Source organism: Podarcis bocagei (assembly GCF_964188305.1).
Source record: "Podarcis bocagei genome assembly, chromosome: 1".
Classification (NCBI taxonomy): Eukaryota; Metazoa; Chordata; class Lepidosauria; order Squamata; family Lacertidae; genus Podarcis; species Podarcis bocagei.
This window is the reverse complement of record NC_138125.1, coordinates 86,037,479-86,058,752: the sequence shown is the minus strand read 5'-3', so window position 1 is coordinate 86,058,752 and position 21,274 is coordinate 86,037,479. Positions and strand designations below refer to the sequence as shown.

Genomic DNA, 21,274 nt, shown 5'->3' with positions numbered 1-21,274 from the left:
CCTCCAGTTATCTCCAATTTTTTCTATTATTTCCCAATATTTCGGCCAGCCGGCTTCCATATTGGGTTTTTTCCGGGCCTTAGCCTCCATTGGCGATACCCTCCTTGGGGTCTTGTTTTCTAGTAAGTCCTTATATTTAGTCCAGACAAAAAATAATGCTTTTCTGACAATATGGTTTTTAAACATTTTGTGAACCTTAACCTTGTCATACCACAGATATGCATGCCACCCAAAAGCATTGTTGAACCCTTCCAGATCTAGGACATCGGTGTTTTCTAATAAAAACCAATCCTTCATCCAGCAGAAAGCTGCAGCTTCGTAATATAACCTTAAGTCCGGCAGGGCAAATCCCCCTCTTTCTTTTGCATCAGTTAGTATTTTAAATTTTATCCTGGGCTTTTTGCCCTGCCAGACAAACTTAGAAATATCTTTCTGCCACTTTCCAAAACATTCCACCCTGTCTACAATCTGTAGGGTTTGAAACAAAAACAACATCTTTGGCAATACATTCATTTTTACAGCAGCAATTCTACCCAACAAGGAAAGTTTCAGTCTTGACCAAGTTTCTAAATCCTTTTTAACTTCTAACCAGCATTTTTCATAATTATCCTTAAATAAATTCAAATTTTTGGAGGACAAATTAACCCCCAGGTATTTCACTTTTTTAACCACATTTAATTCTGTTTCCTTCTGAAACTCATCTGTTTCTAAAGGTGTCAAGTTTTTCCCCAAAACCTTGGTTTTTTGCTTGTTCAACTTAAATCCCGCCACCCGACCAAACTCATGAATCAATTCTAGAACTCTTTTTGTACTAGATTCTGGCTCCTGTAATGTTAAAACCAAGTCATCTGCAAAAGCTTTCAATTTATATTGTTTCACTCCGACCCACCTTTGACATAATTGAACTCTTGGGTGCCAGAAGGGATAAACAAGCGGTGTTAATGTTCCTGGACGCTGAGAGGGCATTCGATAATGTGTCTTGGCACTTCATGAAAAGGAATTTAGAAATCATGGATATGGGAACAAATTTACAAATGGAATTAAATCTATCTATTCTGAACAATATGATAGACTTGTAATTAATAATACTCTTACGAAAAGAATTGAGATAATGAAGGGGACGAGGCAGGGGTGTCCGTTATCACCACTATTATTCATAACAACTTTAGAAGTTTTGTTGAAAAAAATGGATGAAACAAAAGGAATAAAGGGTATTGAAATTGGCTCCAAAGAGTATAAATATAAAGCCTTTGCAGATGACATAGTGTTGACGCTGAACAACCAACAAACAGTGCAATTGAAGCAATGGAAAAGAAGAATATGGTCAACTTGCAAGATGGGCACAGGATCTGGCGCATAACATCGATTTTGAGAGGTGGGAGGTAATGTGGAATAAAACAATCAAATTCACAGCGTGTGTGGCACTTAAAGAAAATCTAATGAATATGATGTATTGTTGGTACATCACACCAAGTAAACTTGCCAAAATGTATAGAGGTCAGGATAAATCATGTTGGAAATGTAGGGAGAAGGAAGGAAACTTCCTACATATGTGGTGGACTTGTCCTCAAGTTAAAACCTTCTGGGACATTATCTATAATGAATTAAAAAAGGTATTGAAATATAATTTCAGTAAAAAACCAGAAGCATTCTTATTAGGGTTAATTGATGAGGAAATCCACAAAAAAGATGTAAACTTATTGATGTATGTCACAACGGCAGCAAGAATCCTCCTGGCCCAGAGATGGAAACAGCAAGAACTCCCCACCCTAGATAACTGGCAGATAAAAATGGTAGAATTTGTGGAGTTGGCGAAGTTGACGGGGAAAATCAGGAACCGACCCGATGAGAGATTTCAAAAGGATTGGAGCAAATTTATATATTATTTGAAAGAAAACTGTAAACACCTGAAGATGTTTGTAGCATGAAACATTTGGTAATGAGGAAAGAAAGAGCTAATTTACAAATGAGAGTGTGATTTTTAAATGATTATATAAGGTAAAGAAGTGATTATGTAAATGTGATAAATATGTTAAAGGTATAGGAAAGTCAGGAAAGAGGGAAGGAGGTTGCTGCTCTTTTTGAGTAATAATGTAAGCTCGGGATATGTATTATGAAATGAAAGGAAATATGGAAAATTCAATAAAAATTATGTTAAAAATAAATAAATAAATAAATAAACAAACAAAGAAATAAATAAATCCATAGTTGTAGTATGCTTCCACAAGCCTCACACCTATTCTGTGTGCGCAGTTCGCTCTGCTGATATAGTGTGCCCTGGCTTTGAATCCTGGGTCGCTGATTTATGTCGGACCAGAGGCCGATGGGTCTTCGCAGTGGGACGGCTGGAAGGAGATGATGCAGCTGGGGCTGGCCAGATGTCCTTGCGACCCTCTGCATGCCGACATCCTCCTCCTCCTCTTCCCAGTCCCTGATAATCGCATGGAAGTTATTTAAGGGTGATGGGGTTCATCTTTCAGGTCAGAACATGTTCTTGGAGGATCTGCAAAGAGCTCTCTGTTTGACCTCTTGTGTGTTTCCCTGGAAATGAACAAGTGGGAGCTGATCACTTCCTGTGGCATTTGGTATGGACAGGTGAGAGGAATTAAGGCATGCTTGCTTTAATATCTAAGACATTATTGGGTTGAGGGCACTCTTCAGTCATCTTTCACAGGCTATACCTTGGGATGTCCTTCGGTGGGGGGGTCGGGGTCCTACTGGCATAGTCTGAACTATGTCTGAACATCAAGATGTTTGCAGCAGAGAGGGAGGATTCTTTCCAAACATTTCTGTATGGCTGCAGCAAGTGACTCTTGAATATGACCAGGAGCTGGGAAGGATAAAATCCCCCCCATATATTACAATTCACCTGCCCAGCTGGGTGTATTTCAATTGCTTAGTCTGATTGAACTAGGTTGGTTTGTAGATCCTTTACTTTGGTATATTTAATCAATATAATCTCTTTACCCGTGGTAATGTTTTTCTCAAGTTCTCTTTCTTGTGTGTTGGCAAACAGGATTTGGCCCAATGAGCTTTTGCACAACTGAGATTTCAAGTCAGCAACTGCAGGATTCCTCCGAGAGCTGTGTCCCAAGATAGAGTTTATGCCATCTCCCCCCCCCCACTCCACCTCTGTGGCAAAGGCGGGGTGGGGGGAAGATGTCCTTCTGACTCATGACAGAGGCAATGCTTCTTAGGCATTACTTCAGATTGCTGTGTGATATTTTTCTTGACTCCACATAAATTCTTCACTTTCTTGTTTGTTGCTGTGGTTCTACAGTTCACAAGGAAAGCAAGGATGGCTCGTGGATGCAGTTTACTGGGTCTTCAATCTTAGGCAGTCAAAATACTTTAGGTCTATAGTGCTGTTTTTCAGTTATGGGCATATTCAGTGGCGTAGCGTGGGTTGTCAGCACCCGGGGCAAGGCAAGTAATTTGCGCCCCCTAACCCGTGGATTTGCGCCCCATAACCCTAACCCCCAGATGTTGCGCCCGGTGCGGCCGGCCCCCCCTGCACTCCCCACGCTACGCCACTGGGCATATTATATTCATTCAGTGAACTAAATATAAGAGATCGGAAGTCATAATCTTAGTTGAGTTTCTATGTGGAAATGTATACCTTAGGTTTAGTGATTGTTTTGGGAAAAAAATCATAGCATCTTTGCAATATATTGTCATTAGGTAAGTTTAAAATCCATTTACTCTTATTAAACTGTTTGGCAGATAAATGTCTTGCCATACAAATGCCTGTTATTAAGTGATAATATAAACTTGGAGAGTAATGTTGTTATATGCCAGTAAGCACATTTTCTTGGTTTGATAAGTTTTTAATCTCCTTCTTTTAACATGTACATATAATGTTTCCTAGGCTTTACTGTTTAACTACCACCCATCATTCTGGTACTCCTTCATATTTTGAACAGGATTATTTAATCCAAGATTAATGCAATGTGTGCATGACAGTATATGCAATAAAATTTTGAGGGGTGGGGCATTTTGATTATGACTGCAATCCTGTGGTCTTTGGGGTGCCTGACCTGAGGCCATAAGATTCTTCAGATCTTCCTTTCTGTGGGTGGAGACAGAGGGCTGCCATAGGAGAGGGAGATATGATGAGGGAGGTTTTCCTGCAGCATCAGTGTTAAGATCTGTTGTTGCTGCTTTTTGCCCTGCCTCCAGTGTTCCAGGATTGTGCTGGGGATGGTAAGGGGAGGTTTTGCAACCATTGGATCCAGAGCCCTCTCATTCCCTTGACAAGCCCCTAGAATGTAGCAGGGGTGGGGGAGGGTACGCAGCCCTGATGTTGGCATGCATCATATGGTGGGGTGATCAGAGTGCTGGGCAACCAGGATTCAATCCCCCACTCAGCCAGGAAGCTCGTTGGGTGCACTGGCGGAGGAAGAGGAGTGTGGGGGGAGCGCACCACCCCCAGCAGCACAATCCTGGTGGGGAGCACACCGCACCCAGGACGCACGCCATGCCCCTGCAGGTGGCGTGCCACGCCCCCAGGATGTGTGCCACGCCCCGGGATGTGCGCCAGCCCCGTCCCTGCCTGCTCTCCGCTCCCTGGTGCCAGAGCATGAAGCTCCACCACTGGTTGGGTGGTGTTGGGCCAGTCAGTGTCTCTTAACCTAATCTACCTCACAGGATTGTGAAGAGAAGATGGGGAGAAGAAAAGCTGTGTATGTCACCTTGAGCTTCTTGGAGGAGAGGCTGGATAGAAAGCCAATCCAATCCAATCCTTTCCATCAGTCAATTAATCAAAAATTCCTTTAAAAAAACTGGGAAAGGAGAGGGAAACTGGGAGAAAGACACTCTCTTTCCTCCACCTTGCCAGGGGAATTCCAGCAATGCTTTGGCGTTGGCCACTATGCCTGCCTCCCTCTCCTAGTAGGTACAAGAAAATGACTCTTTCCATGGTAACTTCTGACAGTAATATTGTGGTTAAGACCTGAATAGTTTTGAAAAGAGATTAGAGTGCTGTCTCTCATGCTCTTCCATTTTGTGTTCAAATTTATATTTTATGAGGTTTTCTTTATTCTTAATCTCAAAATGGTTTCAAAGCTTTTTCTATTGACCAAAGGAATCTATATACAGGTTTTGACCACATGTGTGGAAGAGATATTCATCAGAAACAAACAGGATCAGGCCATCTATGATTAAAAGTCAGATGCTTAAACAATTGTATATTGTCCTTCAACCAACATTTGTACATATAAAATTTTTGCTTTGTTTTCTTCATATTTTAGACATTCTAGCTGACCAGTTTGATTAGGAGAACAATGCAGAAAGACAACACTACAGCAGCAAAAGACTTTTACTTGACTGAACTCTCTGATCTCCCAGAAGTGCGAATCGCCCTCTTTGTAGTAATTCTGCTGACCTACTTGATCACTCTGGCAGGAAATGGGGCAATTCTCACAGCAATAGCAACAGATAGTCACCTCCAGACCCCCATGTACTTCTTCATCAGCAGCCTGTCTTTCCTGGATGTCCTTTGCCCCACAGTAACAGTGCCAAAGATGCTCCAGGTCTTTATGTCAGAGGACAAGTCAATATCATTTGTTGGCTGTGTATTACAACTCTTCTTTCTGATTTATGCTGTGGGCACCGAAATCTTCTTGCTCTCAGTAATGGCGTATGACCGCTACGTGGCTATCTGCAGTCCCTTGCACTACACAAACATCATGACGAAAAGGCTGTGTGTAAAACTGACTGCAGGGACCTGGCTAACCGGCTTCATTAATTCCATGATTCATACCTCATTGACCTTTACATTGTCCTTCTGTGAGCCCTATAAAATTAACCAATATTACTGTGATATCCCACCAGTAATGGCTGCCTCTTGCTCCTCTACGTACCTCCCTGAACTGGTTCTCCTGCTTGTGGCTGGCATTTTAGGAGGTGGTGCTTTCCTGGTCACTCTGATATCTTATGTCTATATCATCTCTACTATCCTGCGCATGCGCTCTGCTGAGGGAAGGCGCAAAGCCTTTTCTACCTGTGGTTCCCACCTGACTGTAGTTTTCCTGTTTTATGGGACCACCATTGCCACCTATGTTCGCCCCACCTCCAGCTATTCGCCCAAACAGGACAGAATTGTTTCCATGTTGTATGGGATTGTTACTCCTATGCTAAACCCTATGATCTACAGTCTGAGGAATAAGGATGTTAAGAGGGCCTTGGTCAAAGCATTTTGCCTGAAAAGATTTTAATGAAATTAATGGGTTCAATTATCCCTGTCCTTGAATACTGTCCTTCAAATACACTGTACTTCTAAGCTGAAAGTCACTCAGTATTCCTTCCTTCCTTCCTTCCTTCCTTCCTTCCTTCCTTCCTTCCTTCCTTCCTTCCTTCCTTCCATGAGCCTGTACTGGGAGACTATCATTTAATGACCTGTTATGAAGTACCATATTTACTGAAATCTAATGCGCACTTCTTGGGGCCAAATTATGTTGCAAAAATTAAGGTGTGCATTAGATTCGATGGTGCATGAGATTTGAGTAAATACCATATGCAGTTTGTACACAAGTCTGCAATTCTCACATGCAATCTGACACTCAAATCTAGGGATCTTTTCATGTTGAGACCTGGAAGCACACAAGAGCCTAGCACCCCAAGGGTTAACACAGACAGCAGAGAAAAATCAGAAGTAATTTTTATTACAACTAGCTTATGGCCGCAAAAGGAAATTAGCACAGTTACTAAAAAATTAACCAAAATAATAAACACCACACTAATACTAGGTTGAATTTAGAAGAGTTTAAAACCAATAGGAGAGTTATTCTTAAAAGTTTTCTGAGATACTCATTTGAAAACACGGGTGTGGTGAAGGAAGGCAGAGAAAGAGGATGTTGGCTCAAGGGGTGAAAGTTCTTTTAGAACCAGGGTGGGTGGGTGACTAGACTTGTTTGCTTGCAGAAGAGAAACAGAGATAGTCAGAGGAAATAGGGGCATTCAGGAGTGGGGCCCTGAGAAGGTTTTAAGGCAAAAATAACAAGAATGCAGCTTAGAGACTTTGGACAGTCACCCTTTTGCAGCAGGAGGGTATGGATAGTGAGGAAAGGGGGAATTGAGATTTTAGGGTGAGACAACAGACACGGAAGAGAACACGTTTCCCCAAGAGAAGGGGACTTCATGGGGCTTCAAAGCAGAAGGCAGGGGAAGGAGAGGGAGGGGTGGACTTGAGAGAGTTTAATGCATTTCCTGATTCTGCAAGGATGAGGTCTGTTGGGGTTGATGGTGGTGACATGGCAATCTCCTCAGCATAGGAATGAAGGAAAGCCAAGGGTAAAATGCAAGGTGTGTGAGTGTGTTGTTCCACAAGAAATGTTCTTCTACAGAGACAGGCAGTGTCTCTTGGGTGACCATGGATTCCTAGATAGTTAGGTGAAAAGCATCAGTTCTTATGTTTGAGTTGGGCTTGGAGATTAATAAAAAAGCAAAGAGTGTAAACTAATGGCAAAGATTGCTCCTAATGGCCAAGAAAGGCTCCTTAGCCGCCCTCATCAACTGTAATGAATGAACCAGCCCCCAGGGAAAGTTTGTAGCCAGCTCCCAGTGAAGGAAGTACCGGTAACCAGGAAGAGAGAGTTAACTACAGGACAGGATGGTTATAGCTGAATGTCAACTACCCCACCCTTAGGAATGTCCACTGTTAGCAGAGTTGCGGAGAGCCAGCTGGCAGCTTGCCAGCGCACTAGTGAAGGACAAAATGCAGGGGCTAGAAACGGAAGCAGCTCAGAGAGCGTGAAGGACCACAGTAGTACTGTTTCAGAGAATGAGGAAGGGGTGGGAGCTGACCCCCTTAGTCCAAGGTCCAGGGGCATAAGGGGGGGGGTCTGCAAAACAGAATACGTCACAAGAGGAAGTTCGGCTGTTTCTGGTCTTGCCGGAAGTACCCTCCTTGGTAGGGACATCTTAGATTTATAGACGGACAGCTGTGATCGCCGCTCCAGTGAATTCTGTTTTTGCAATAAATCTTCTAGTTAATTAACTACACTCATTTGTTATCAACACTCCCTGACATCTACTCATATTGAAGGCACTGGCATGTTGAAGATGATATTGATTTTGCTGACTAATGCTGGTTCCGTCTGTGTGTTGATAACAGGAAGATCAACCCTGGCAAGCTATTTGAGATACCATCTTCTTTCCCCCTTTTGTGACTTTCTAGTAGCTGGATATTTAACAGCGCAAACCATCATTTCTAGATTCTTCTGGGTGGCCTCCCAACCCTCTACAGCAGACTGAGGGATTACTGGGTGTACAAGGTGGAAGGAGATGTGTCATGAGTGGACTTCATTTTCTGCACACAATAACTTAATTGAATCCCACCAAGTATCTTTGCAATATGTTGTTGTCATTATGCATGTTTTAAATCTATTTAGTTTTATTAAAGTATGTCAGCTTTGGCAAATAACTGCCTTACCATAAAAATTAATAGAATCTTTAATTTTGGAGGGCAATGTTCATATATGTCAAATGCAAATATTCTCAGTTTTACTGGTTTTAGCAAGAAACAGCCATCTCCTTCTTTCCACATGAATCTTGCAATGAAACCTGGACTACTATTCTGAACTATCTCATTATAAAACTTGGAAATGCCTGATGGAAATTTCTGATTAAAAAGCTGAAAAAAGAATTTGCATCTGAAGTTGTATTTACAGCAAACTGACACTGACCCGATTCATAATATATGTGTTACACCCCTCCATCACTTTTTATTCCATTCCGCTAATAATGATTCCAATTGAAACATAAATTAAATCCAATAATGATTTAAAGTACTGAGGAATTGCTCCTCCTCCTAGTAATACTGTATATACTAAGAGGAAATTCATTCTCTGAGTCTTCATGTAGCCATAATGGTACTATCCACACACAAGAGCCCACGGCGTATGTAGGGGGAAAAGCTTTAAGAAGAGGGGAAGAACACAGACTGTTAATCAGTCAAAGGTCAGGTTTTTGTTTGATGCCTAATACAGTGCTACCTCGGGTTACAGACGCTTCAGGTTACAGACTCCGCAAACCCAGAAATAGTACCTTGGGTTAAGAACTTTGCTTCAGGATGAGAACAGAAATCGTATGGCGGCAGCAGCGGGAGACCCTATTAGCTAAAGTGGTGTCTCAGGTTAAGAATGGTTTCAGGTTAAGAATGGACCTCCAGAATGAATTAAGTTCTTAACCCGAGGTACCACTGTATGGCCTAAATTTTGTATTTCACATTTCAAAATCAGATTGTTGATAAGATGGCATTTCCTTTTCTCAGTGGCTCATGGTAGAGCTTTGGTATATTAATTCTAGCTTATTGCACACTGAGAAGTACATATGAACGATCTCACTCAATTGCCAGTCCCCTCTGGCCAAGCTGGTAGCCATGTGTGGATGAGGGGTGTGTGGAGACACAAATGAATCAAACTCAATGTAAATAAAAGTCAGATAGGTAATCAATAATATATTGTTAAGTAGTTAAGCTTTAAACAAATTTACTCTGTTTCCACTGTATTTTAGATATCCCAGTTGACCTAATTGGCAGGAAGATGGAGAAAGATGATATCACAGAAGCAAAAGATTTTTACCTCACTGAGCTGCCTGATCTTCTGAAGTGAAAATCTCCCTCTTAGTGGCAATTCTGCTGACCTACTTGATTACTCTGGTAGGGAATGGGACAATTCTCCTGGCCAAAGGGACAGATGTTCACCTCCAGACCCCCATGTAACTCTTCCTCAGTAATTAATCTTATTTAGATGTCTTTTGTCCAGCTGTCACTGTGCCAAAGATGCACCAGGTCTTCTTGTCAGATGACAAGGCAATATCATTTGTTGGTTGCATGCTAGAACTCTTATTTCTGATTGATGTGGTGGGCACTCACATTTTATTGCTAGCAGTGATGGCATATGACCGGTATGTTGCTATCTGCAGTACATCATGCTACACAAACATCATGAAAAAAGCAAACAACAACAACAACAACAAAAACAACAACAACAATGGATTTATACCCCGCCCATCTAGCTGGGTTTCCACTTTGTGTGGCTTCCAACAAAAGATTAACAATAAATTAAAACAAATAATTGCTTTGAAGAGACTTTGTTCTCCTGAGAAAAGTAGCTGTGTGAGTCCCTTTGAAAGCAAAGAGACTTCAAGGTTAAAGTAAGTTTCCTTGAGTTCACCAGAACTTGGGCACAACCCATTTTCTATGGATCAGGGCCATTGCATTTAAAATACCTTTTGGCAGAATGAATTTGCACACTTCTGAGACTTCAACTCAGGGACTGTCGGATTCCTCAGAGACTTTTGTCCCAATATAGACACTTTGTCTCGCTACCATTCACCCACACTGCTGTGCCAAAGGAAAAATAATACGGTACTTTGCCCCTTTGACTCAAGTCAGTGGCATTGTTTATTGAATTTTAGTTCAGAAGAGGCATGCTATCATTTTTCCTGATGAGACATACATTCTTCACCTGTCCTCTCTTACTTTGGTGCTCAAGTCTACAAGGAAAGCAAGGAAGGCAAGTAGATGCTTTATTGTACTGGCAGACTTAGGCAGTCAAACATTTTAGGTAGATAGTGCTATTTTTTAGTGATAGGCATACTCTATTCATTCAATGAGCTGAAGATCAGACATCAGAACTCATGATATCAGTGGGTGATGGGCAAATTTCCATGTCACAATCTTGAATCCCTTATCAGTAAGAAGGGACTTTATACAATGGTACCTCAGGTTAAGAACTTAATTCATTCTGGAGGTCTGTTCTTAACCTGAAACTGTTCTTAACCTGAAGCACCACTTTAGCTAATGGGGCCTCCTGCTTCTGCTGCGCTGTCACTTTGCAATTTCTGTTCTCATCCAGAATCAAAGTTCTTAACCCGAGGTACTATTTCTGAGTAAGCGGAGTCTATAACCTGAAGCATCTGTAACCTGAGGAAGCACTGCACTGTAGCTTTCGGTTTTGCAGTAGAAATACCATATCATCCTCACAATATACCTTGTTGTGATGACTTAATTTTTAAATCCATTTCATTTTAAAATATGTATTAAAACCCATTCCATTGATTCAAAATTCAGTTATGGGAATGTATAATGTAGGTTTAGTTACTGCTTTATAACAATTATTGTATCTCTGCAATACACAGTTATCATTATGTATATTTTCAATCCATTTATTTTTATCAAACAGTGGCAGATTTGGCAGATAATTCTCTAATTCCCCCCAAAAATCTGGTATTAAGAGAAAGTGTAATTTTGGAGGGTAATGTTGTTAGATGCCACTATACATATTTTATTGATTTTAGGATTTTTTAACAAGAATCTTATATCTTCTTATTTCAACATGTAATTGAAAGAAAAATTAATGAAATTTTCTAATGAAAAATAGAATAAGATTTTGAGAAATCTTATTTTGTCAGTTGAAAATAGCTGACGAAAAAGCTGGAATAATTTGTATCTGGTTTTATAAAGTTTAACATTTGCAACAAATTGACATTGACTGGATTAATATATTTTAATAGCAAATTCATGTTGTCTTTATGTAGCCAAAAAGGTACCACCCATACCAGGAAAAGGTATCATCTAATGTAGGAAACCCTGACATTTGCAGAAGAGGACAACATTTTTAGGTGGGAAGTTTTAGGTGGAGGGAAACTATCAAACTCAGCATGCCATGAAATGCTGTCTCACTGTGGAAAGGAGTGAATAGAACTCTGTGGGTGGACATTGCAACATTGTAGTTTTAAGAAAGATAATAAATGTCTGAACATTGAGGGAGCCTAACCCCCTTAAAACTGATGCCAAGGGGACTGAGGTGCCTACGATCCCCTTGACTTGGGGCGTTGGCACCCTGCTTCCTGACTGGCTCTCTTATTAAAAACAGAACTACCCTTAGGTTACAAACTGAATGATCCCTGCTCTTGCTCTTTTAACAAATCTGCTTTTGTTTTCTCCGTACTTTAGATATGCAATTTGAGTGGCAATGGAGAAAATCAATATCACAAAAACAAGAGATTTTTACTTCACAGAGCTGTCTGATCTCCCAGAAGTGCGAATCTTTCTCTTTGTAGCAATTCTGCTGATTTACTTGATCACTCTGGCCGGGAATGGATCAATCCTCATGGCAATAGCGACGGATGTTCACCTCCAGACTCCCATGTACTTCTTCATCAGCAACCTGTCTTTCCTGGATGTCCTTTGTCCAACTGTCACTGTGCCCAAGATGCTCCAGGTCCTCTTGTCAGAGGACAAGTCAATATCATTTGTTGGCTGTGTATTACAACTCTTCTTTCTGATTGATGCTGTGGGCACTGAAATTTTATTACTCTCAGTGATGGCGTATGACCGCTATGTGGCTATCTGCAGTCCCTTGCACTACACAAACATCATGACAAAAAGGCTGTGTGTTCAGCTGGCTGCTGTGACCTGGCTAACCGGCTTCATCAATCCCATGATCCATACGTCATTGACCTTTACATTATCCTTCTGTGAGCCCTATAAAGTTAACCAATATTACTGTGATATTCCACCACTAATGGCTGCCTCTTGCTCCTCTACCTACCTCCCTGAACTGGTTCTCCTGCTTGTGGCTGGCATTTTAGGAAGTGGTGCATTCCTGGTCACTCTGATATCTTACGTCTATATCATATCTACTATCTTGCGCATGCAGTCTGCTGAGGGAAGGCGCAAAGCCTTTTCTACCTGTGGTTCCCACCTGACTGTGGTTTTCCTGTTTTATGGGACCACCATTGCCACCTATGTGCGCCCCACCTCCAGCTATTCGCCCAAACAGGACAGAATTGTTTCCATGTTGTATGGGATTGTTACTCCTATGCTAAACCCTATGATCTACAGTCTGAGGAATAAGGATGTTAAGAGGGCCTTGGTCAAAGCATTTCACCTGAAAAGTTTTCCATGAAGTTATTGGGTTCAATCATCCCTGTCCTTGAATATTGTCCTTCAAATACATTGTACGTCTGAGCTAAAAGTCACTACGATATTCCTTCCTTCCTTCCTTCCTTCCTTCCTTCCTTCCTTCCTTCCTTCCTTCCTTCCTCCCTATGAGCCTGTACTGGGTGACTATCATTTAATGACCTGTTATTAAGTAACATATTTACGGAAATCTAATGCGCACTTCTTTTGGGCCAAATTATATTGTGAAAATTAAGGTGTGCATTAGATTTGATGGTGCATTAGATTTGAGTAAATTCCATATGCAATTTGGACACCGTACGCTGTTTGGGGATCTGAGGTTTCAAGGCAAAAATTGCAAGAATGCAGGTTAGAGTTTTTGGGGCAGTCACCCTTTTGGAGTGGGAGGGTATGGATAGTGAGGAAAAGGTGAATTGAGATTTTAGAGTGAGACAACAGACAAGGAAGAGAACACGTTTCCCCAAGAGAAGGGGACTTCATGGAGCTTCAAAGCAGAAGGCAGGGGAAGGAGAGGGAGGGGTGGAGTTGAGAGAGTTTAATGCATTTCCTGATTCTGCAAGGATGAGGTCTGTTGGGGTTGATGGTGGTGACATGGAAATCTCCTCAGCATAGGAATGAAGGAAAGCCAAGGGTAAAATGCAAGGTGTGTGAGTGTGTTGTTCCACAAGAAATGTTCTTCTACAGAGACAGGCGAAGTCTCTTGGGTAACCACAGATTCCTAGATAGTTAGGTGAAAAGCATCAGTTCTTATGTTTGAGTTGGGCTTGAAGATTAACAAAAAAGCAAAGTGTGTAAACTAATGGAAAGGTTTGTACTTAAGGCTAAGAAAGGCTTTTCAGGCCTCATCTACTCATACTGAAGGCATTGGCATGTTGAAGTTGATACTGATTTTCCTGACTACTGCTGGTTCCGTCTGTGTTTTGATAACAGGAAGATCAATCCTGGCAAGCTATTTGAGATACCATCTTCTTTCTCCCTATTTGTGACTTTCTAATAGCTGGATAGTTAACAACGCACACCACCATTTCTAGATTCTTCTGGGTGGCCTCTCAAATGGAAGATAACAGGAATACAAGATGCAGTTTATAAAAGAACCTTTTAAACCAGGTTTGGTCCTGAGGAAATTTGCTGTCCTTGATCCTCATAGAAATCAATTAGATTTTATGGTTAAATAAAGTTTGCTTGAGTTCACCACAACATGGGACTAACATTTTTTCTCTCTCAATCAGGAACATGGGCAGGGTGGGACTTGGAGGGGCAGCTGCCCCCCCCAAATCAATAGAAATCAATAAAAAGTACATAGCTATCTGAGTTTCTACCCCCAACAAAAGGCTTGCCCCACCAAAACAAAAATCCTGGCTACGCCCATGATCAAGACCATTGTATTCCTTTTGGCCAAAAGAGCTTTTGCGCGTATGAGTCTTCAAGTCAGGAACTGCAGGGTTCCTTTGAGTCCTTTGTCCAAATGTAGCCACTTTCTCTTGGTGCCATTTCCTCTCATGGCAGATGTAGTGTTTTTTAAACTTTACTTCAGAAAACAATGCCAGCATTTCTCTTGACTCTACATATTTTTTTTAATCGTCTTGCTTGATAATGTGTGCTACAGATTACTTGGAAAGCAAGAAAGGCAAGTGACATCCATTTGTTGGTAGGTAGTCTAATATTATAAAACTTCTGTGCTATTTCTTCCTCATACACTTATTGTATTAATTCCACAAACTAACAATCAGAGATCAAAAGTCATGATCTCAGTAGGTGATCTTTTGCAAGTTTCCTTTTCACAATCTTAAATTCCTTATCTGTAAAATGGAAATGCATATTGTAGGTTCAGGTTTTGCAGTAAAAAAAATCTTTTTAGCATATTCACAATATATTGTTGCCATCATCTAATTTTTAAATCTATTTAGTTGAGTTAAAACCCACTACCTAAGTTTTAAATCCATTTGGAGGGATGTATACCATTGGTTTTGTGATCGCAGTTGAAGAAACATAGTGGGTGGAATCAGTGTAGCGCAAAGTGGCCCATGAGCCGAGGAACAAGGTCCACCTGCACAATGGGACCTTCCCCCCTCTCTTCTGCCATGTGCTCCTCTTGCTCCCAGCTCCGGGTTTTCTCCCAACCCTCTACAGCAGATTGAGGGATTACTGGGGGCACAAGGTGGAAGGAGATGTGGCATGAGTGGACTTCATTCTATGCACACAGCAACTCAATTGCATCCCACCAAGATTCTTTGCCATCAAGGACACAGACTGTTTTTTTAAAAAAAATGTAATATTTTTATTAACTTTTTACAAAAAACAAAAACATTTCATTGAAAGAAAAGACCCCCCCAGCAAAACTGAATAACAACAACAACAACAACAACAACAACAACAACAACAACAACAACAACACACACATACAATACTGTTTTTGTTTTTAAAAAATCATATTAAATCTTTTGGGATTACTTTAATCCCTTAACTTCCCTCCATCCCCACCCTAGGTTCAATTTTATTATTTTCATTTAGGTACGTCCCAAAAATCTTAACTTCTATTTTCTTCCATTTTTAATACATTTTCCAACATGTTACAAGTGTTTTCCGAAATCCTGCTAATGTATTTACTTATGTGCATTGCTTTTGTGTGTACACAATAAACATTTTCCATTCTTCTTTATATTGCTTTCATCTTAATTTCTAGATTTCCCAATTATTTTAACCATTTCAGCCTATTCCATTAACTTTATTTACCAATCTTCTTTAGCTGGGACTGTACTGAGCTAGGATTATCCAAATGGCCTTTTCCTCCCCCCCCCCTTTCCAACATTTAAATGAAGTACAGGCCATGAATTTTAAATCATTCTTCAACCTGAGTATTATGTCTCACATCTTTTGCCCACTTTGTCATGACATACTTGACCTCTTCATCTTTAATTTCCCATTCCAAGCGTGAATTGTACATCTTTGAAGATATTTTAGTACCACTTTCTATTTTTTGTCTCTGAAATTTTGAGATTTCATAAGCAAATCCTTCCTTTTTTCATTTTCAAATATTTCATTTCGTTGGTAATGTTGCACAGAGAGTTAGGAAGGACACAGACTGTTAATCAGTCAAATATCAGGTTTTGCTTGAAGCCTAAGGTAAAAGGTAAAGGTACCCCTGCCCGTTCGGGCCAGTCTTGCCAGACTCTAGGGTTGTGCGCTCATCTCACTCTATAGGCCGGGAGCCAGCGCTGTCCACAGACACTTCCGGGTCACGTGGCCAGCGTGACAAGCTGCATCTGGCGAGCCAGCGCAGCACACAGAACGCCGTTTACCTTCCTGCTGGTAAGCGGTCCCTATTTATCTACTTGCACCCGGAGGTGCTTTTGAACTGCTAGGTTGGCAGGCGCTGGGACCGAACGATGGGAGCGCACCCCGCCGCGGGAATTCGAACCACCGACCTGACGATCGGCAAGTCCTAGGCGCTGAGGTTTTACCCACAGCGCCACCCACGTCCCATTTTGCTTGAAGCCTAATATGGCCTAAATTTTGTATTTTAAATTTCAAAATTGATTATTGTTAAGATTGTTGATAAGATGGCATTTCCTTTTCACATTGGCTCATGGTAGATCTTTGCTATATTAATTCTAAATTATTGCACAGTGAAAAGTACTTATGACCTTGTTTCAAACAAGGGTCAGGCAGTTCCCTCCCACTCAGTTGCCAGTCCCCTCAGGCCAAGCTGGTAGCCATGGGTGGATGAGGGGGTGTGTGGAGACACAAAAATTGAATCATGCTCTATGTAAATAAAAGTCAGAAAGGTAATCAATTATATATTGTTAAGTAGTTAAGCTTTAAACAAATTTACTCTGTTTCCACTGTATTTTAGATATCCCAGTTGACCTAATTGGCAGGAAGATGGAGAAAGACGATATCACAGAAATAATAATAATAATAATAATAATAATAATAATAATAATAATAATAATAATTTATAGCCTGCCCATCTGGCTGGGTTTCCCCAGCCACTCTGGGCAGCTTCCAAGAAAAGATTAAAAATACATTAAAACAGATATTGCTTTGAAGAGACTTTGTCCTCCTGAGAAAAGTAGCTGTGCAAGTCCCATTGAAAGCAATGAGATTTCAAAGTTAAAGTAAGTTCCCTTGAGTTCACCAGAACATGGGCACAACCCATTTTCTATGGATCAGGGCCATTGCATTCAAAATACCTTTTGGCCAAATGAATTTGCACACTACTGAGACTTAACTCAGGGACTGCAGGATTCCTCAGAGAGCTTTTTCCCAATATAGACACTTTGTCTCGATACCATTCCCCCAACCACCGTGCCAAAGGAAAAACAATACTTTGCCCATTGACTCAAGTCAGAGGCAATGTTTATTTGAATTTTACTTCAGAAGAGTCTTGACATCATTCTCCTGATGAGATATAAATTCTTCACATTGCCCTCTCTTACTGTGGTGCTCAAGTCTACAAGGAAAACAAGGAAGGCAAGTAGATGCTTTAATGTACTGACAGACTTAGACAGTCAAACATTTTAGGTAGGTAGTGCTGTTTTTTAGTGATAGGCATACTGTATTCATTCAAAGAGCTGAAGATCAGACATCAGATCTCATGATATCAGTGGGTAATGGGCAAATTTCCATGTCACAATCTGAAATCCCTTATCAGTAAAAAGCGACTTTATACTGTAGTTTTCGGTTTTGCAGTAGAAAAACCATAGCATCTTCACAATACAAATTGTTGTAATGACTTAATTTTTAAATCCATACCGTTTTCAACTCTGTATTAAAACCCATTCCATTGATTTAAAATTCAGTTGTGGGAATGTATAAGGTAGGTTTAGTTACTGCTTTATAATGTATGTTTAGTTACTGCTTTATAACTATCATTGTATGTCTGCTTTACACTGTTATCATTATGCAAATTTTCAATCCATTAATTTTTATCAAACAGTGGTAGATTTGGCAGATAATTCTCTTACCCTAAAAAGGTCTGGTATTAAGAGAAAGTGTAATTTTGGAGGGTAATTATGTTAGATGACACTATACATGTTTTATTGATTTAGGTTTTTTTAAAAAAATATTTTCTTCTTTTAACATGTATTTTAATGAAGAATTAATGAATTTTTTAAAATGAAAAATAGATTAATATTTTGAGAAATCTTACTTTGTCAGTTGAAAATAGCTGATGAAAAAGCTGAAATAATTTGTATCTGGTTTTATAAATTTTAACATTTGCAACAAATTGACATTGACTGGATTAATATAATTTTAATAGCAAATTCATGTTGTCTTTATGTAGCCAAAAAGGTACCACCCATACCAGGAAAAGGTATCATCTAATGTAGGAAATTCTGACATTTGCAGAAGAGGACAACATTTTTAGGTGGGAAGTTTTAGGTGGAGGAAAACTATCAAACTCAGCATTCCATGAAATGCTGTCTCACTGTGAAAAGGAGTGAATAAAACACTGTGGGTGGACATTGCAACATTGTGTTGCAGGTCAAACATGTAGTTTTAAGAAAGATAACAAATGTCTGAACATTGAAGGAGCCTGGCACCCTTAAAATTGATATCAAGTAGTCTGAGGTGCCTAAGGTGCTCTAGAGTTGGGGCATCAGCACCCTGCTTCCCAATTGGCTGTCTTATTAATAACAGAACTACCCTTAGGTTACAAACAGAATGATCCCTGCTCTTGCCCAGACACTGAGGTCCAGCGCTGAGGGCCTTCTGGCAGTTCACTCACTGCGAGAAGCCAAGTTACAGGGAACTAGGCAGAGGGCCTTCTCAGCAGTGGCACGCCCTCCCACCAGATGTCAAAGAGAAAAACAACTACCAGACTTTTAGAAGACATCTGAAGGCAGCCCTGTTTCGGGAAGCTTTTAATGCTTAATAGATTATTGTATTTTAATATTCTGTTGGAAGCTGCCCAGAGTCGCTGGGGAAACCCAGTCAGATGGGCAGGATATAAATAATAAATTATTATATTATTATTATTGCTCTCTTAACAAATCTGCTTTCTTTTCTCCGTACTTTAGATATGCAATTTGAGTGGCAATGGAGAAAACCAATATCACAGAAACAAGAGATTTTTCCTTCACAGAGCTGTCTGATCTCCCAGAAGTGCGAATCTTCCTCTTTGTAGCAATTCTGCTGATTTACTTGATCACTCTGGCAGGAAATGGGGCAATTCTCACAGCAATAGCAACAGATAGTCACCTCCAAACCCCCATGTACTTCTTCATCAGCAACCTGTCTTTCCTGGATGTCCTTTGCCCCACAGTAACAGTGCCAAAGATGCTCCAGATCTTTATGTCGGAGAACAAGACAATATCATTTGTTGGCTGTGTATTACAACTCTTCTTTCTGATTTATGCCGTGGGCACCGAAGTCTTCTTGCTCTCAGTGATGGCGTATGACCGCTATGTGGCTATCTGCAGTCCCTTGCACTACACAAACATCATGACCAAAAGGCGGTGTGTTCAGCTGGCTGCAGGGACCTTGCTAACCGGCTTCATCAATTCCATGATTCATACCTCATTGACCTTTACATTATCCTTCTGTGAGCCCTATAAAATTCACCAATATTACTGTGATATCCCACCACTAATGGCTGCCTCTTGCTCCTCTACCTACCTCCCAGAACTGGTTGCTCTCCTTGTGGCTGGCATTTTAGGAGGTGGTGCTTTCCTGGTCACTCTGATATCTTATGTCTATATCATCTCTACTATCCTGCGCATGCGCTCTGCTGAGGGAAGGCGCAAAGCCTTTTCTACCTGTGGTTCCCACTTGACTGTAGTTTTCCTGTTTTATGGGACCACCATTGCCACCTATGTTCGCCCCACCTCCAGCTATTCGCCCAAACAGGACAGAATTGTTTCCATGTTGTATGGGATTGTTACTCCTATGCTAAACCCTATGATCTACAGTCTGAGGAATAAGGATGTTAAGAGGGCCTTGGTCAAAGAATTTCGCTTGAAAATATTTTCATGAAATTATTGGCTTCATTCCATTTGTCCTTGAATACTGTCCTTCAAATACGTTGTACTTCTGAGCTAAAAGTCACTACAATATTCCTTCCTTCCTTCCTTCCTTCCTTCCTTCCTTCCTTCCTTCCTTCCTTCCTTCCTTCTTATGAGCCTGTACTGGGAGACAATCATTTAATGACCTGTTATGAAGTACCATATTTACTGAAATCTAATGCGCACTTCTTGGCTGCCAAATTATGTTGCGAAAATAAAGGTGCGCATTTGATTTGATGGCGCATTAGATTTGAGTAAATACCTTATGCAGTTTGGACACAAGTCTGCAATTCTCACATGCAATCTGACACTCAGATTTTCCTAGATACTCATTTGAAAACACGGGTGTGGTGAAGGAAGGCAGGGAAAGAGGATGTTGGCTCAAGAGGTGAAAGTTCTTTTAGAATTAGGGTGGGTGGGTGACTAGACTTGTTTGCTTGCAGAAGAGAAACAGAGATAGTCAGAGGAAATAGGGGCATTCAGGAGCGGGGCCCTGAGAAGGTTTTAAGGCAAAAATAACAAGAATGCAGCTTAGAGACTTTGGACAGTCACCCTTTTGCAGCTGGAGGGTATGGATAGTGAGGAAAGGGGGAATTGAGATTTTAGGGTGAGACAACAGACAAGGAAGAGAACACGTTTCCCCAAGAGAAGGGGACTTCATGGGGCTTCAAAGCAGAAGGCAGAGGAAGGAGAGGGAGGGGTGGAGTTGAGAGAGTTTAATGCATTTCCTGATTCTGCAAGGATGAGGTCTGTTGGGGTTGATGGTGATGACATGGCAATCTCCTCAGCATAGGAATGATGGAAAGCCAAGGGTAAAATGCAAGGTGTGTGAGTGTGTTGTTCCAGAAGAAATTTTCTTCAACAGAGACAAAGTCTCTTGGGTGACCATGCATTCCTAGATAGTTAGGTGAAAAGCATCAGTTCTTATGTTTGAGTTGGGTTTGGAGATTAATAAAAAAGCAAAGAGTGTAAACTAATGGCAAAGGCTGGTACTTAAGGCTAAGAAAGGCTCCTTAAAGGTAAAGGGACCCCTGACCATTAGGTCCAGTCGCGGACGACTCTGGGGTTGCGGCGCTCATCTCTCTTTATTGCTGGGGGGGAGCTGGTATACAGCTTCCAGGTCATGTGGCCAGTATGACTAAGCCGATTCTGGCGAACCAGAGCAGCACACGGAAATGCCGTTTACCTTCCCGCCGGAGCGGTACCTATTTATCTACTTGCACTTTGACGTGTTTTCGAACTGCTAGGTTGGCAGGAGCAGGGACCGAGCAACTAGAGCTCACCCCGTTGCGGGGATTCGAACCGCCGACCTTCTGATCGGCAAGTCCTAAGCTCTGTG

General features: G+C 41.1%; 3 protein-coding genes across 4 annotated transcripts in view; all 3 read left to right on the top strand.

Moving 5' to 3' along the window:
* The window catches only part of LOC308573178 (olfactory receptor 5V1-like), a gene marked incomplete at its 3' end in the record, with an annotated part of 43,075 nt that extends 36,860 nt beyond the window's left edge, over window positions 1-6,215 (top strand). Inside the window, exons 1-2 of one of the 2 annotated variants that reach the window (XM_081169860.1) lie at window positions 3,644-3,681; window positions 5,250-6,215. In XM_081169860.1, the coding sequence (XP_081025986.1) occupies window positions 5,283-6,215 (933 nt within the window). In that variant the 5' untranslated portion in view covers window positions 3,644-3,681; window positions 5,250-5,282. Of the gene's footprint in view, window positions 1-3,643; window positions 3,682-5,249 lie in introns of those variants that run through there. The other variant, XM_081169861.1, reaches the window with a different exon arrangement.
* Window positions 6,216-11,978: 5,763 nt separating this feature from the next.
* LOC308596719 (olfactory receptor 5V1-like) lies at window positions 11,979-12,914 on the top strand (the record flags this gene model as incomplete). Its single annotated transcript, XM_081211908.1, has 1 exon — window positions 11,979-12,914. The coding sequence occupies one exon, from the start codon at window positions 11,979-11,981 to the stop codon at window positions 12,912-12,914; it is 936 nt and encodes a 311-aa protein (XP_081068034.1).
* Window positions 12,915-18,970: 6,056 nt separating this feature from the next.
* On the top strand, window positions 18,971-19,906 carry LOC308573171 (olfactory receptor 5V1-like; the record flags this gene model as incomplete). Its single annotated transcript, XM_081169839.1, has 1 exon — window positions 18,971-19,906. The coding sequence occupies one exon, from the start codon at window positions 18,971-18,973 to the stop codon at window positions 19,904-19,906; it is 936 nt and encodes a 311-aa protein (XP_081025965.1).
* Between the last annotated feature and the right edge of the window lie 1,368 nt (window positions 19,907-21,274).